The sequence below is a fragment of the Gossypium raimondii genome, chromosome 7, assembly GCF_025698545.1.
Source record: "Gossypium raimondii isolate GPD5lz chromosome 7, ASM2569854v1, whole genome shotgun sequence".
Taxonomy (NCBI): Eukaryota; Viridiplantae; Streptophyta; class Magnoliopsida; order Malvales; family Malvaceae; genus Gossypium; species Gossypium raimondii.
Window position 1 is genome coordinate 8,739,640 of NC_068571.1, and position 17,506 is coordinate 8,757,145.

Genomic DNA, 17,506 nt, shown 5'->3' on the forward strand with positions numbered 1-17,506 from the left:
TTCTTTTCTGCCCCTCCCATCAGTCCTGTCCGAAAACCTCAATTTCCCGTGATTTTTTCCGTTCCTCCTTTCTCTTCATCCAAACAGAAAACTAAAATCCCATTTAGATTGAGCTGAAGAGGGAACCATCTTAATCTCTTTACCCTTTTTTTTAATCTTATTTTGTTTTTGTTTGCTAGGCATTCTCTAATTTCTCTTTCTCTTTTCATTTTTCGCCCAGTATTATTTATTTATTTATTTATTTTTCTCTTTTGAATCGAAATTGTTTTTAGGGTTTATATGATCGTAGATCGTTTTAGGGGGCTTTAATTTTCTTTATGCTTCTTTCCTCCCTCTTTATCTCGTTTTCTCGCGCTTTTTTTTTCGGATCTCTTCAATTATTTCATCAATTGTAAGTTGAAAAAACCTTCGTCTTTTTTTTTTTTTTCAATTCCTTCGTTTCTGTAACCTTTATTTCTTAATCCAGAGAATCGTAATTTTAAAGGCATTAGATTCTGAATAGATCTTTTTTTTGGGTACATATTTATTTGCATTGTTTTCTTTTAAATGCAAATCTTTACTTCCATTGCTTGAATCTGTAAATGATGTATAAAAGAAATTTTTACAATCTGAAGTCTTTCATGTTGGAACCTTAGATAATTGTGGATTAGGTTTAGGGCTTTTTGTAGATATGATCAAGCAGATATTTGGAAAGCTACCTCGAAAACCATCCAAATCATCCCATAATGACTCAAATGGTGATGGAGGAGTCCATGATAATTCCTCTTTGAATTCTGCTCTAGGTCCCAATTCTTTGAACAATTCAAAACCCGGTTCGGCTTCTTCCAAGCCCTCCAATTCATCACGTTCCAACAATGGGCCTCTTAATTCACATTCTTCCACTTCAAATAAATCGAATCACGGGAAGAAAACAGCCTCTCTTGCAAGCCAAGCTGGTCCTATATCAGCTTCAGGGGTTTATGAGGCTTTGCCCAGTTTCCGGGATGTCCCTAGCTCAGAAAAGCAGAATCTTTTCCTTAAGAAGCTGAGTCTGTGTTATGTGGTTTTCGATTTTAGTGATCCCTCTAAGAACCTTAGGGAAAAGGAGATAAAAAGGCAGACGTTGTTGGAGCTTGTTGATTATATATCGTCTGTTTCATCCAAGTTCAATGAGGTCGCAATGCAAGAGGTTACGAGAATGGTGGCTGCTAATCTATTTCGAACATTCCCATCTCCGAATCATGATAGCAAGATTTTAGAAATGTATGATATGGAAGATGAAGAACCGGCCATGGATCCTGCTTGGCCGCATCTTCAGATTGTCTATGAACTTTTACTTAGATTTGTGGTCTCAACAGAGACTGATGCTAAGCTTGCTAAGAGATACGTCGACCATCCATTTGTGTTGAAACTGTTGGATTTGTTTGATTCAGATGATCAAAGAGAAAGGGAGTATCTAAAGACGATTTTACATCGGATTTATGGGAAGTTCATGGTCCATCGGCCCTTCATTAGAAAAGCCATCAACAATATCTTCTACAGGTTTATTTTTGAGACAGAAAAGCACAATGGTATTGCTGAATTGCTTGAAATCTTGGGCAGCATAATAAATGGGTTTGCTTTGCCGTTGAAGGAAGAGCACAAGCTCTTCTTGGTCCGAGCGCTCATTCCTCTTCACAAGCCCAAGTGTGTGTCTATGTACCATCAGCAACTTTCTTATTGCATTACTCAGTTTGTTGAGAAAGACTTCAAGTTGGCTGATACCGTCATCAGAGGCCTTCTAAAGTATTGGCCTGTAACTAATAGTTCAAAGGAGGTAATGTTCCTTGGAGAGTTGGAAGAAGTTCTTGAAGCTACTCAGACAGCAGAATTCCAACGCTGCATGGTTCCTCTTTTCCGACAGATTGGCCGATGCCTCAACAGCTTGCATTTTCAGGTGTTTATAGCTTTTCCTTGTTATTCCTTCCACTCACTTTGTTACAAATGTCTTACCTTCTTCTATGACTGATTTATTCCATGCTTCATCACCATAGCATCCCCCCCCCCCAATTTCTTGAGATATTTGATTGCTATTTTTCTTCCCCAAATATCGCTGTTGTGGAGAATTTTCCCACGCCTTAATGGGATAATGCTTCCCTCCAACAGGAGTTACTACACTTGGTGCTTTATAGTTTATTGGTATAATATAATTTGCCCACTGTTTTATTCTGATGGCGTTGGGCCGACAGAGAAATCTATCGATTTGACTTTTGGGTTTTATTTGTTGCTGGCATTGATTTGAATTTTACTTGAGGGTCGGGGCAGTATAAGGCTCAAGCCAGAACCTTTAAACTTATCATGGCCTGATCTTGATATGTTTTATATAAAGGGGTTATGTCACTTAAAGCCACGTTCTTCCCACTTAATGTGATGCACCCCTACCATTACCTTTTCTTTTTAGCATAAATTTGCCCCATTCTAGAATATACTTCTGCCCTTAATCTTGACATTTTCATTTCTTTCATCTCACGGATTTCTTTTTTCTCCTTAATCACCTAATTACTCCTTTATATGATCTACTTAAGATTGGTCTCCTAAGTCGTTCTGAAAGCCACACCCCCACCATTTTCAATCCTCAATTGTCATGTTTATTGTCATTTTGAATATGTAGAAGCAGAGTCCAATTTCAATATGGTGTTAGATGCTTTGTATGTGTTTTGCACCTGCTTTTATTTCCTCTTTACGTTTGTACTTAAATACATTTATGTTAATTGTTGAGCAAGATATGCATGTTTAATCATTAATGATCAAGCCACATTTTTTTATTCTCTTGCTTTCCATTGAGAGAGCCAATGTTTCACCTAGGATCATGCAATTCGCTTTGCTAAATGCAAAGAAGCTTGAAGTATTAAGCCATGTGACCATCTCTTGGGCATTGTTTGATGCTGGATTGGATATTGTTATATGATTTCTGGACACATAGATGCTTGTGTCCTGTTCTTTGTGGGAAAGTGATCGTTTGATCAATTGGAATATTTATCCAAATTGATTTTCTATCATTCAGCATGCTTGTTTTAGACTTTGGTCATGATTTTCTATCTTGGCCTGGGACACTTGTAGAAAACTGGCATCATTCATTTATAGCATATATGGAAACCCATTCAGTTTAGTTGGGCAGTTTGGTTGGAATATAGGATGTCAAGAGTTTGATGGTTTGAGCATTATGGTCGGTATTATAAAACACATGTTAGGAATTGAGCAGTTATGGAAGATAGGTCGTGCACAAAATACCTTTTGTTTAAAGTTGGTATCTGTTTACCTGAACACCTTTGCACCTGAAACAATCCCTGTCGGTTAATCTCCACCTTCTATAAGTATTGTTGAACTTGAGCTCCTTTATAAGTGTAACTGTTACTAGAATTTGGTTTGGTCAAAAGTTGTCTGGAGTTCTAGAGGAAGCTACAAAAAGTTTCTAGCATTAATGATAGAATTTAGGATCTTTTGGCGAGGTAAGGGTGTAGATTTATCTAAGTTGATTTTAGTTTCTCAGTCAAGGAAAGCATTGAACTGGACTGGGTTGTGTTTGGGAAAATTTACAGATATAATAAGGAAATGGAATTATTGGTAAAGGACATTAGCCTATAACTAAAGGGAAACACAAGGTAGTTGCCAGGCATTCATGCCTCATTATGCAGCTAGCTGATAATTTTTTCATAAATAGTCTGCTAGCAACTTATTTTATATTTTTTCCTACTTTCTTTCTGCTCAATGCTTACACCCAGCTGCATCTTCTCCGAGAAATATAAATTTAAATGGCTTCTGATTTGACAGCCGTGAAAGCACTTTGCAATTGTCACGGATGAGGGCACTCTTGCTTAAAATGAATGTTCTATGCTGGCAAATTTGGGTCTATATTTTTATCCATATTTCATTGTTGCAAAACCTAGAAATAGATAACTGATATATTTCAGTATCCCTACTGGAGAGGTTAGCAAGAAACTTTTGAGTAATTGTGCACACTCACTGTGTTAAGTAGTTCTGTTTATGTGGGGTTTAAAGTGAAAACTAAAGGAGAGGAATTATCTGTTCCGTTGGAATTTCATTTTTTAGTAATTATAGTTGCCTGGTATCTGTTTTGATTTGAGTAGAGTTTTGTACTTTCAATTTTTTGATTCTGTGAGATTCATGGGCAATATTAATTTGTTATAACATGTTATCTTGGCAGGTAGCAGAACGTGCATTGTTTTTGTGGAACAATGATCACATAAGAAACCTCATCACCCAGAACCGCACAGTAATACTTCCAATAATCTTCCCAGCATTGGAGAGAAACACACGTGGTCATTGGAATCCGGCTGTTCAGAGCCTTACATTGAATGTCCGGAAGATATTCTCAGATGCTGATCAAGCGATCTTTGATGAATGTTTGGCCAGATACCAAGAAGATGAAGCAAAGCAAAAAGAGCTGCAGGAGAAGCGGGAACTAACCTGGAAGCGGTTGGAAGATGTGGCTGCATCTAAAGTTGTAAGCAATGAGGCTGTAATGGTTTCAAAATCCATCTCTTCCATTGCCATTGACAAGAGCACAGCTCCAAAGGCAACGGCAAGTCGATGAGAGATGCAGTGAATGTGGTTTGTAAGCAACCATTCAAATCCATCACTGTTAAATGATCTTCCAGCCCAGCGTGTAACTGAAATGGTGAAGCACCACGGGAATTGGTTGATGTCGCTTCGGTTTTTAACATCAAGTCTCTGACCTCCTGAATGGCAAGTGGTGGGATTATCTGATTATGACGCATGTTTCTTTTTTTAATTTGGTTCTTCTGTCTGCATATTTTTATCTCCCTCGTTTCCCTCATTCTCTCCCTCTATCCCCCCTCTGCCTTCCTCTTCCATGATGGAGGTGCAAGTTTATGTATTATGACATAAGGGATTTCGTTTATAAAAACATTTCTTTGGATTTACTATTTATTATTGTTATTTTTTTCCTGTAATGATGCAAGGATATATATATTTCCCTCTATTTGCTCAGTGTATAGACTTGACAATCCATATGTCATGTTATATATATATTTCATCGCATTCCTTTATATAAATATGGACATCTTAAGTTTTTTTTTTTTGGTAGATTATGGCATGTTCTTGTAACTGTTCTTATAATGTGTTTGTGCATTGTCCTATATTTATTTGTGATATGATTGGGTGAACTATTCTGATTTCTATAGGAGGGAGTAGATCTTATAATATTAAAAGCGAAATGAAGATAACAAAAAGAACAGAAAACTAGAGCATGATGACACACAAAAACATGAAGGGTGGAATGAAAAGAGATGCTGAACCTAAGCAAGCATGCAAATTGAACGTATTACTGATCATCTCCATAAGCTCGGAAACTATAACGCTCTTGGTATGAACCATTGAAGTAAAGATCAGCTTCGAACCACTTGGGATAACGAACAAGGTCCCCTGCAACAAATTGCATAAACCGGTCACTGCCTTCAGGGACTACCCTTACTTCCCCTTCCTCTATGTATACCAGCTGATCAACTTGCCAGTCCCATGCCAATTTACACTTCCCTGTCTTCCATACTGACCATCTTGAAACCCCAAGCTCTGTCAGTCGCTCTTTTGGCACTTTCCTTTCAACCCTCACACTGTAAAGTTCCTCTAATGGTTTCTCCGCTCGCATTGCTTTTACTCCACTGCCTGAAGTTGCCCCAACACCATTGTTGAACCTGTTGGGTCTCTTGAAAGAGAGGTACCCAAGACTTGCTGTAGATATCATGCTTGCCATCTTCTTTAATTTCCTACATGCAAATTTGAAGCAAATTCAATAGTTAAGACACAGGATTACATCAAAGGCAGCATTTCCTAAATATCAGAGCAAATTCCAGGTTCTTAAGTATATCTTCAAATACATTTCTGGGTTCCTATTGTTATAACCCAAAAACAAGAGTTAAAAGGCCTTTTGCCTCCCCACTTTCCCAGATTTTCTTAGCCACCAAACAGAGGAATAGATTGAAAAGAAAAGAAAAGAAAAGAAACCCAAAAACAGAACAACAAAATCAAAAGAGAACCTAAAAGAAGGGGAAAAAAAGCTAGATTCTTTTACCTGTTGAAGTATTTATGTAGTGAAACTTGTACAACCCAAGACAAAGATGAAGACGAAGATGAAGATGAAGATGAAGATTAAACGACAGAGTGGAAACCGGTTTCTAAAACCTCTTTTTGCGCTTCAGCCGAGGTTTATCTGATAAATCCACGAAAACATAAACTTATATCTAACCTCACCTAGAGGTGACCCTTTATTTGTCACCCGCCGGTCTTTACTTCCTTTACTTACAACTGGTTCTCTCGGTCATTTCTTTGTTTCCTTTAGGGTTTTTGGGCCTTCAAAAACCAGATTAAAAGACAACTACGATACGGACGTGGCTATTTCTCTTACACAAATGAGTTAAATCTTTTTTTTGTTTTTTGTTTAACACACATATATGAGTTATATCAACCTTTCCATTTTGAAATACTTGATAAATAAATAAATAAATAGAAGAGTCTCAGAAAGTTATTCTACATGCTTTCTGGAACCACGATGATGGTCTCGCTGAGACCCTTTAATGGGGTCTCTCCGTATCCATCAAAACATCCATTGGTTCATAGAAACAGGCAGACAGCTCTAAGGGGTACCATTTACATGAGTGCTCAAACACAAGCAGTTCCTTCCAGAACCCAGGTCAGTTTACTTTTCTATTTCATTTTCTAGTTGTTCCCCAAGAAAATGGCACTCTCTCATTAAAGGAAGTTCGGGATATATGTATATTATGAGAGCTATGGTTGTTTTATGTTTTTGTATAGCCAATTGTTTGTTACTGTCTTGAACCCACGCTTTACTTGAATGATTTAGCTGTTTGTATAAACAAAATTGATACGTTGGTTCAAAGGAATAATGTGTAGTTAAATAATGTTGTAGTGCTTCTTTTGTACCATAAATATTGGTGTAATATCAACATACTGTAGTTTGTTTGATAGAGTGCTGGATAGTTTATGTACTTGTACCTGATTCGAAGCAATTTTACTCAAAACTCTAGCCCCTATAGGGTCAAGTGGAAATCCGACTGGTTCGGGTCATTTTGCCAACTCTATAGGGAGTGCCAAGGAGTATTATTATATTCTTTGCATGCGAGTTGTTTCTGAATCATTTCATTTCAATCTTGCAGAGGATAATGGAGAGCATTTCAGTTAGTGGCGAGGTTGGTGGTGCTGGTGGTGCATACTCCTATAATGCCTTGAAGAGGTTGGACGGAATTTGGTCAAGCATTTGCTCTACTCAGACTGGTATGTCACATTTTATTCAGGCGAGTTTAAAGTGTTAAGTTGTGCTTTAAAATTATTGAATACTAGCCTTCACTTGTCTTTGCAGTTCAGCAAGCACCTCAGCAGGTAGTTTCAAGCTTTCCTGGTGTGTCTAGCCGTTCTGTTCTTGCTGAAAAACAAGTAGATAAATGTGATGTGGTTGTTTGCGGGGGTACGTTGGGAATCTTCATTGCTACTGCCTTGATCGCCAAAGGTCTTAAAGTCTGTATTGTGGAAAGAAATATATTAAAAGGGGTAAGGTTTTCGATGGAGTTTATAGTAGGGGTCTTCATAGCAAGAATAATTTGCTTCAAAATGCTTTTCTTGAAAGAGATGTTAATAACATTTTGATTTTAGAGGGAACAAGAATGGAATATCTCGAGGAAAGAGTTGATGGAACTTGTAGAAGCTGGCATTTTGGATGAAGATGACATTGAAGAAGTTACTGCCGTGTCATTCAATCCTGTAAGTTTCCTGAACATCATGAATCGATTAGTGTTTCTCAAGGTAGTTTGGTTTATGTGATTTCTACTTACCATTTGACATGAGCAACTGTAAACAACTAAATATCAGGCGCTTAAAAGAACAGTTTTTGTTTTGACTGTGAAAGAACGTAAGAGTGCGGTTGCTCTGCCTTCATTCTTTCTAAAACACTTAGAACATTGTGATATGATTTGCCGCAATACCAATTTTCATGCATATGGAGCATATCACCTAGTTTAGTCATTAAAATGATAGCAAACCCTGAAAAGGCAAATATCTAGTGATGTCCCCACTAGATTTTCTCTATACAATCACCAAGCTGGATTGCATTGAACTTTTCATAGTAGCTTACTACAATTATGACTGAATGATACTTGTTTAAGAGAATTGAGAGGAATGGTGTACTCAGGTTTGCATTATATAAATTAAAGTTTCATTTAAGGGAAAGTGAACCTTACACTTTGCTCAAACATGATCTCAAATAACTTACCACTAGCAAGCACTTTCTTTATTTTGCAATCATTGTTCCATTCTCGAAACTATCGTTCAACCCCCCTCCCCACCCCATCTGTTCTTTTTCCTCCCTCTTAATCTCACTTACCGCTCTTTAGTACCATTGTTATTATACTTATGTTTTTCTTTCTTTTCATTAATTGCTCAGAACAGATGTGGATTTGAGAATAAGGGTGAGATCTGGGTAGAAGACATTCTTAACCTGGGTGTCTCGTGAGTAATTCTCCTTTTCCAATCTTCATTATAGATAAATAATCAGAAAGCATATCAGTTTTCCTGGTCCTTATTTATGTACATAATATTTGCACCATATTGTAAATGATCATTGTGGCATTAAAAAAAAGAAAGTTACAAATGCAAATTCTGCTAACATCTTCTCCCTGGACCAAAGTTGCTTTTAACATGAAAAGAAATGACTACCTATTAACTGTGCTGCTGCTAGCAAGCTAACAAAGGAATGCTTCAAATGTGCTGGTCATGTTATTTATTGTTTCGTTTTTGCATTGAATAAAATTTTTTCTAGAAATTAAAGCTTGTACCTTGAGCCACTGGTTATTTTCCTTATTGAACTGAAAGTTCTGTTCCGTTCTTCATTTATGTTACTTTTTATAACATAAGAAAATGGTTTCCATTGTTCTTTTAAGCTATAATTTAGCGAATAGAAACAGCTCTTGAAGATTGGAAATGTGGAACGTTATGTAGGTTGAATATTAAAACCTTCTAGGTGCAACAAAAGATTTGAGGAAATCTTTTATGAAAAGATTAATAGCAGAGGCAGAAGTTTGTGCAAACATCAGTTTTTGTTTAAAAACTTTCATCCATATTTGAATAATTAGGAGTCTCATTTGTTGTAGACTTGTGATAATAATTAAAGTAACTCCTGTTTTTTTTTTTCTTTTAAACAGAGGCCACTGTAGTTGGTCACTGTAGTTATTCTTTGGTTCTAGGTCAATAAATGTTGAAGGTTGATTATGAAATTTTAGAAGCTTATTATCTTCTTTCTTCTTTTCTTTTTCAAAAAAAGCTTGAGATTAATGTTATTAACAAATATTTTGCTCATTGTATTTCAGAACTTAATAACGATGAGCTTCAATTGATATTTTGCTCCATTATTCCAGGCCTGTAAAGCTTATAGAAATTGTGAAGAAACGTTTTGTTTCCTTTGGTGGAGTTATCTTTGAGGGTTGCAGTGTGTCCAGCATAAGCATTTATAACGACGCAGCTGTGAGTTTAATGATATTTACAAAGTTGTATAGTTGTTGTTGCATCTTATTGAGACTTTATACTGTCATCTCTCAATGAAGTTGAACTGATAGATTAATTCTGCTATCTTTCTTAAATTTGATGGATAAGAGTCAAAACACTCGAGTTAGAAGACAGGGTACCATGACGGTACAAGGCATTTCCATGTTTCCTTTTGGCAGGGACTCTGCCATATGGATACCTGATAAAACATTGTTCTCTTATGTTTCTTTGATAATAAACAACTAAAATAATTGCAATGTAATGTTGCTCAAAACTTGAAAGAAGTTCAATAAATTGCAAACTTGGATTATATTTCTTTGATAATAAACAACTAAGATGATTACATGTTGCCACCTATTCTTTATAGATCTTGCAACTTGCTGAAGGAAACATTCTTTCATCTCGTCTCATCATTGACGCCATGGGAAATTTTTCTCCTGTCGTGAAACAGGTTAGGTTCCCTACTTCCCTTTCTTATATATAATTCATGTATATCTCACATAGTTACTGAATATGCTCCTACTATTTGGAACTGGAGGACTAATTAGACATAATAACTAAATTTGTAATGATACATTCATTTATTAATTTATATGCATGTGCATGCATTTATGGTTGAACATTTGAGATTCAAAAACGTGTGCATATGAATTTGTCCTACAAAACTTTTGGATTGTTGACTTACCAGCGAATGAGAGAAAATCAAGTTTCTTTAGAATATGCTCAAGCTGGCTTAAGCCGTATATCGGTGGTCTGTTTTCTGATCTATAGATTAGAGGTGGGAGGAAGCCAGACGGCGTTTGTCTTGTCGTTGGGTCCTGTGCTCGTGGATTTAAGGAGAACTCTACAAGCGATGTCATATATAGTAGCTCATCAGTGAAGAAAGTTGGCAATGCAGAAGTGCAATACTTTTGGGAGGTATATTGGTTCTTTGCAGTAGCATTAACATTAAATGCAAATAGTAAGTGTTTGATAATTGTATATATTTCATATTTTGTAGGCATTTCCAGCTGGGTCTGGTCCGTTAGACCGCACTACTTATATGTTTACATATGTCAATCCTCAACCGACATCCCCAAAACTGGAAGAACTATTGGAAGACTATTGGGATTTGATGCCGAAATATCAGGTTCATTTGCTGATCAGTAGATTCTATTACATTGTTGCTTCGGTTTTATGTTGCTGCATCTTGATGATGTTGGATCATTTGCTTTTTTCTTGCTGTGATGTGCTTTATCTCCTACCTTGCAACGCTATTATAAGGCATGCTTAATTTTTTATGTTGATGACAGCATGTTCTTCTCCTGGTGCCTCTATGTGTCATGTAATGTCTACCATATTGACATATGATTTACCCTCATTGTCATCAACTAAGCCAATTTCCCAATGGCTAAGTTGTCAACTTGCTAAAGTGTCACATCAGACACTACTGGTTGATGTGTAATTCTAGAATAGTTATTCTTGGACAAATGCTGATGAGTGTGCTTAAACGAGGCAGGGTGTAAGTATAACTTCTAGAAATACTTTTTATGAAAAGCATTGACTACCCTTGAATTAAATGAAAGAGAAAAAACCTTTAAATTGCTCCCCTCTGCAAATGCATGTGATGATTTAGTCAACCTATGTTGCTCCGACTCTTCATTTCTTTCCATATCCAAAACATATCCGAACATAAGTATGTGGATATATTCCTTCAATGACAATCCTAATACATTTGAAAAAAAATGGACATACCTGTGTCAGACACATACTAGGGTCCACCAGTCACATCTGAGTCCAAGAAACAAAGTAAGTCAACATCAACAATAAAAGAAAAACAAGAGAGAATTGCATGCTCTGCTCTAGTTTCCATAAAAGGTGGCTCTTGATTCAAATAGTTTATCCTTCACTGTTACCGGTTTTCTATTTCAGTTCACCTATAAAAAATGCTTTATGGGGTCTCCTTGCACCATTCTAGATTGCTGTATGATTCTGTTAATATTCTTGCTTTAGAAATGATAGTGTGTTTGCAAAAGCCTTGATATGGATCAACAATTTACAACTTCTATTTTTGTAGGGAGTTTCTATGGATAGTCTGGAGATACTGAGAGTTATATATGGCATTTTCCCAACTTATCGTGATAGGTAATGATTTTGATTAATCATCAATTCTACTTGAATGGGGTTACAAATGTTTTTATCGTATGTAGTTCAGAGTAATATCAGTCATATGTTCACAGTGAAGACTGAGCATCAAACGTGAGGATTGTTATAGAGTATTGACTTGATAATAGATTTTGTCTCCTATTCTCTTAGTAAATTTTAGCAGTTTTATTTTCCAACTCAATCTTTACATCCAATCAATATACTATTTTCTTGGTTTTCACTTGACGTGAATATGCTCTGAGTGTTTTATGTCCTTCCAATTCTTAATGGGGGAGGACCGACTTGACAGTCCATTGCCAGCAGCATTTAATCGTGTTTTACAGGTTATTTTTTCTATTAACTTTGAAATCTTCGAATAGATTATTCATCTGAAATAGAATGCATGTGTCATGAATTTATTTTTTGCAGTTTGGTGATGCTAGTGGCATACAATCACCTGTCTCTTTTGGTGGTTTCGGGAGCTTGACTAGGCACCTCGGAAGATTATCAAATGGTACTTTCCTGTTATTTTATTTTTGCTAGCCTGTAATATTTGCTGGTTTCCTTGGATTTAAGCAAAATCATTTCAGGAAAAGCTATATACTTTTAAGATGTGTGTAACTGTAAACCATATCACAATGCATAAGCTCCTTCCATTCATGGATAGTTTGCAGCGCACCTTGCGCTTGACTTCAATTAGTTTCATTTTTCTTCTTTTTTCTTCCATTGTCCTCCGGGCTGCACCAGGACTGGGAAACATGTATTTTTAGTTATTTCAAGAAGGAAGATTTACATGGTAATTGGAACCTTGGGGGAAGAATAAGCTGATTTATTCTCTTCAACATGGTGCTACATATTTGAATTTGTAGACGTGAGACAGCTTTAAAATGTTATACCTTTTTCAAGAGCAGGGATTTACGAAGCAATTGATGGGGATTTTCTCGATTCATACAGTCTGTCCCTGCTGAATCCTTACATGGTCAGTAACCTTTTCTTTTTGGATATAGGTTTTAAGTTGCTTTCCCTTATGGTTTTCGGAATCTAAATCTGTTTGCTGCAGCCTAACTTGAGTGCTTCATGGTTATTTCAAAGAGCAATGTCTGCAAAGAAACAGTCTAATGTTCCACTGGATTTTATTAACGAGCTTCTGGACATAAACTTCAAGAGCATGCAGGTAAGAAGATTATTTTCTGTGTTAAGGCCGAAACTTATCCACCCTGCTTCATGTACATATTTGTTTTGTCATTTCCTAATGAACTTTTCTTCCTCTTTTCTAGAGGCTCGGAGACCCCGTGCTAAGACCGTTTCTTCAGGTTAGCTCCTACTTTTTCCTTCAAATATTCACCGCTCAGGTCAAGAAAGCAATGCCATTGATTTGTTATTGCCGGCTATGCTGTGACATAGGATGTCATACAGTTTGGACCTCTTGCCAAGACATTAGGCCTCGTGATGCTAACTAAGCCTCAAATTCTTCCATCGATATTCAAGCAGGTAATTAATAACGGAAGAGGGACTCCTTAGGCCCTTTCTTCAACTTAGTGAGGACACACCTTTTCAACTGTGAAAAATTGATGGTTTCAATGAATTGAGTTCATCCAGCTTTGATAGAACTCAATTTTTAGCCAGATACAATGTTTTCCTCTTTTAACGGCAATAGCATTTTCTAACATAGCCTTGTCATACATTTATTTAAGAAAACCATTTCCGGAAAAGGAATGCAACTAATAAATACTATGCTGTTGTACTTAACCGAGATCTGCGAGTGTTGTTCATCTACAGGTTGACATCCCTGTTCTCATCGATTGGTCTCGACATTTTTTCATGCTCGGATTTTATACGTTTCTGTCGACCTACATGGATCCTGTTATAAGGTAATATTTCAGCCTTGTTTCTACAGAGTTATGTTAAATCCCAAAAAATTCAATCACTTAAAACAGATTTAAAGATATCTGCTTAGATACTTCAATCTGTTCTTTGCCTTGTTGCAAGGTCATGGTTAAATGGTTTGCCATCTAAGGTGAGGTATGAATGGAAGAGGCACCTTGAGGCTTGGAAATATGGATCTGGTTTAGACTACAGGCTATGAATTTCGAGTTGAATTGATGCTCTTTTTCAGCTTTCAAACTTAACTCGAAAGATCACCCAACCAGCAATTGAAATTCATTGAAAATTTTGTCCTTGCAACTATATAGCTGATCTATTTCATCTTGAAATATCAACCACAAAATGAAAAACTCATTGAAAATTCTGCATGCTTGCACAGATTCTTGACATCTTATTTTATTTTGTGCATGGAAATGCTGTACAAAATTTTTAAATGGATTTAATAAATTCAGAATTAGACCTTTTTAATTAATAATAAGTCTAAGTACAATGGTTGTTTTTATTTATTTTTAAGTTGCTTTCATTTTTAATTAGTAATAATTGTATGGCTAAATTGGACTTGGAGAGGTCTATGCTATATTTTATTTTTTGGGAAGGAGAGCTGGCAATACATTTTTTTCTCTGAAAATTTGCTTTTTATTTTTCAATCCGCTACAAAATGAGGAACATATTTTATAATCTTTTATGTAATCTTTGACTTCAAAAGTCCGATTAACACGATATTCAGAAAGGATATCAAGTTAGTGGAATGAGGCGTAAAATTGGTCAAAAAGTTGCAACTCCGATTGAGTTGTTGAGGTATAGATTTATTACCCGTAATGATCCAGTCTCTGAACATTAAGTTACTGGAGATAAACTATGATTGAGTTGTTGAGGTTTAGATTTATTAATTGTGACGATCCGATCATATATTCAACAATTCATTTAGTGGATAATGATATACAAACAATGATTGCAGTTCATGAATCTAATGGTATTGGAAGAATTGAGCACGACAACATTGTAGGACATTGGGGGGGGGGGGGGGCAATAAACCAAGCTTGTCTATGACCCCTTTAGTGGATTCACAAATGGGAACACCAAACTTGACGTACGGGTACGGGTGGATTAATACCTTCGTATTGTTGTTAGAAACTCCTTATATCTCTTATGGATTAATACCTTTGTATTGTTATTAGAAACTCTTTATATCTCTTATGAATACAATTAGACGGAGATGCAATAAGGATATTTTGCATTGCAGATTCTAGAATCCAGATTCAGTGATGCTCTTAATCATACAATGTATCGTCAACTTTTGCTAGTACACACCATTCCCAATAATATGGGGGCTGTCCACCTCTGTTGGAATACATCATTCCCAACTAGAGCAAGAAGTCCCTGAGAATTTGATCGGATTATTGTTTGGAGAATTTGTCACTAATTTTAGCGATGTCAATTTGAAGATCGGGGAACCTGTAAATGCTAGTGGTGTTGGACAGGATAATCTGGAATTAGAACCTCTAGCCTGTATGCTGGAAGTTAACTTTGACTGAATGAGAGGACTTGAGTTTCTGAAGTATCTACATATCACTCTAAGTTATACCACCTCGACCAGTACATATTGGTACTCAATTTCCAATGAAAGAGGTAATTGTATTAGCCATTCAAGATTACAATGTTAAGACATTCGTAGCTTACAGAGTGAATGTATCTACAACTGTAACATATATAGGAACATGTGTAAAATTCGATGATGAATGTATGTGGTGGGTATGAGTCACACCTGCACTGTTCCGATGATATCCCAAGATCACCGTAAATTGAGCTTGGATACGATAGCAAGTCTGAGGATTCTAGTTTCGGTGTTAATTGCGAATATTCATTCCCGATATCAATACCAAGTATTGTATGCAAATGGAAGGCAAAGCAAAAGGCGTTAGCGAAGATGTTTGGAGATTGAGATGATGCATATAGAAAATTGCCAAGGCTGTTGGCGACATTGCAACAACATGTATCAGGCACGAGTGCCATAGTTGAGTTGGAGACTCTGCCTGTGTATGATAGCAACTGGCTAGCTCAAGGCAAGAGAATTTTCGGTCGCATTTTTTGGACATTCAAGTCTTGCATCAAAGAGTTTTCGTATTGTAAATACATTATCTAAATTGATGGTGCGTGGCTATATGGGAAATACAATTAGATTCTTCTCCTGGCGATATCACAGGATGGGATCAAAATGTTGTCCTATTAGCCCTTGCCATTATCAAGGGTAAAACAATTGAGGAATGAAGTTTTTCTAAAGAATTTATGACGATATGTTGCGAAGGACAATGTGTGCCTCATATTTGATAGGGCCCTTGGTATAATTGTTGTTGTGGAACATGAAGAGAATGGATGGACTTTTCCGCATGCTTACCATGCTTTTTGCATCTGACATATTGGAGCAAACTTTATGAAAGAGTTCAGGAACAATGATTGACATAAGAAAGTTGTTAATGTTGGTATGATTTATTTATTATGTTTTGAGGTATAGTTGAGATGTGGTGTAGGTTCTAGTTAATAACACATTTCTTTATTTGTATAACAATATATGAACTTGTTAGACCTGGATCGCAGGAGAGGGACGCGACTTTATGCTCATATGACGATAGAATCAGACCATGGTTAGCTCAAATGGAGGTTGAGCAATGGGCTCAATGTTTCGATGGAGGACGATGCTATGGCCACACGACTACAAACCTTGCCGAGGCTACTAACTCCATTTTGAAACGGACACACCATCTTCATATAAATGGTGTGGTGAAGGAGACTTACTACAGGATGAGTACTCTTTTTGTCGCAATGGGGAAGCAGTTCGAGGCAATGATTAATCGTGGCCACACATGGTATAAAATATTGACCAATTTTATGGAGGAAAACCAAAATAAGTCAAACTCGATGTTGGTGCATGGATTCACTCGGATGGATCAAACTTTCATAGTTGCTAAAATGGTAAGTCCGCATGAGGGAGTTGTTACGAGAACATACCTCGTATATTTGAATCAAAGATGGTGTGATTATAGGAGGTTTCAAGCTCTTCGGTTCCCATGTGCACACGTAGTTGCAGCAGGTGCTTGTTGTCGTATTGATCCAATGAGGTATGATGACGAGATTTACAAGTTAGAGACAATCCTTAAGATATACTAACAGGAGTTAGATGGGCTACAAAACATTGCGTACTGGCAACTATTCCAAATAATATAGAGCTGCTACCCAACTTGTTGCTACGTAGAAATCCAAATGGGCGTCAGAAATCGTCTCATATCCATACTGATATGGATATTAAAGAGGAACGACAATGTAAACATTATGGGTTTTGTAGAAACAAAGGTCATAATCGAAATAGTTGTCTCGATATTTAAGGCACGTTGAAAAGGAACTTAGATGAAAATAATCTCATTAATATATAGTAATATTAACAATGAGAACAAAATTTAAGCAATATTATCAATGAGGAAAAAATATTAATGACATTAATCTAAAAAATTGGGTAAGCTGTTATCGAACATGGGAAATTTTGAATTTTAATCAAACGGATAGAAGATTTTTATATATATAAAAAAAAAAAACAAGAGCATTTCTCCATTTATATACACAAAACTTAGAAGGATTAAATTGCATAATATTTAAAAATAATAATTAATCCATATTGTATGCTTCAATAATTTCTGTTTTTAAAGTGAATTATAATAAGAGGATAAAGTCCGAATAATAAATGCAAGTAATGCGATTCAAATTCAGGCGCAATGAACACCCTTAACTATCAGGCCATCAATAATTTCTTTACTTCTACATGTTAGTATACTTGTTTTTTTCCTTTTTTTCATGCATGGGATTCTTTATTTCTTTGCTCTGCTTTATGTAAATAAAACATTTCATTTTTCTGCCTTCATGCATGCTTTCAAGGCTTCTACTTTTTCCTTTTCTTGCA

At 36.3% G+C, this 17,506-nt stretch overlaps 3 protein-coding genes across 4 annotated transcripts; 2 read left to right on the forward strand and 1 right to left on the reverse strand.

The window, feature by feature from the left end:
* The first annotated feature begins 6 nt into the window (after positions 1–6).
* On the forward strand, positions 7–4,925 carry LOC105802454 (serine/threonine protein phosphatase 2A 59 kDa regulatory subunit B' gamma isoform). The gene is made up of 2 exons (XM_012634105.2): positions 7–1,915; positions 4,184–4,925. The coding sequence occupies exons 1-2, from the start codon at positions 671–673 to the stop codon at positions 4,571–4,573; spliced, it is 1,635 nt and encodes a 544-aa protein (XP_012489559.1). The 5' UTR covers positions 7–670; the 3' UTR covers positions 4,574–4,925.
* A 249-nt stretch (positions 4,926–5,174) lies between these two features.
* LOC105802493 (uncharacterized) lies at positions 5,175–6,294 on the reverse strand. Of its 2 annotated transcripts, none has more exons than XM_012634181.2 (2): positions 6,071–6,294; positions 5,175–5,755 (listed from the first exon to the last, which is right to left on the reverse strand). In XM_012634181.2, exon 2 carries the CDS (start codon positions 5,750–5,752, stop codon positions 5,324–5,326), a length of 429 nt encoding a protein of 142 aa, XP_012489635.1. In that variant the 5' UTR covers positions 5,753–5,755; positions 6,071–6,294; the 3' UTR covers positions 5,175–5,323. The 2 variants fall into 2 exon arrangements, with proteins under 2 accessions (XP_012489635.1, XP_012489628.1); XM_012634174.2 differs by having other exon boundaries at positions 5,175–5,765; positions 6,071–6,267.
* A 135-nt stretch (positions 6,295–6,429) lies between these two features.
* Positions 6,430–14,035, forward strand: LOC105802425 (uncharacterized). The gene is made up of 18 exons (XM_012634053.2): positions 6,430–6,688; positions 7,173–7,290; positions 7,376–7,563; positions 7,666–7,773; positions 8,453–8,517; positions 9,423–9,528; positions 9,917–10,000; positions 10,321–10,467; positions 10,550–10,678; positions 11,606–11,673; positions 11,984–12,017; positions 12,103–12,187; positions 12,585–12,652; positions 12,734–12,847; positions 12,951–12,986; positions 13,078–13,164; positions 13,453–13,544; positions 13,663–14,035. Exons 1-18 carry the CDS (start codon positions 6,530–6,532, stop codon positions 13,757–13,759), a joined length of 1,785 nt encoding a protein of 594 aa, XP_012489507.1. The 5' UTR covers positions 6,430–6,529; the 3' UTR covers positions 13,760–14,035.
* Positions 14,036–17,506: the final 3,471 nt, after the last annotated feature.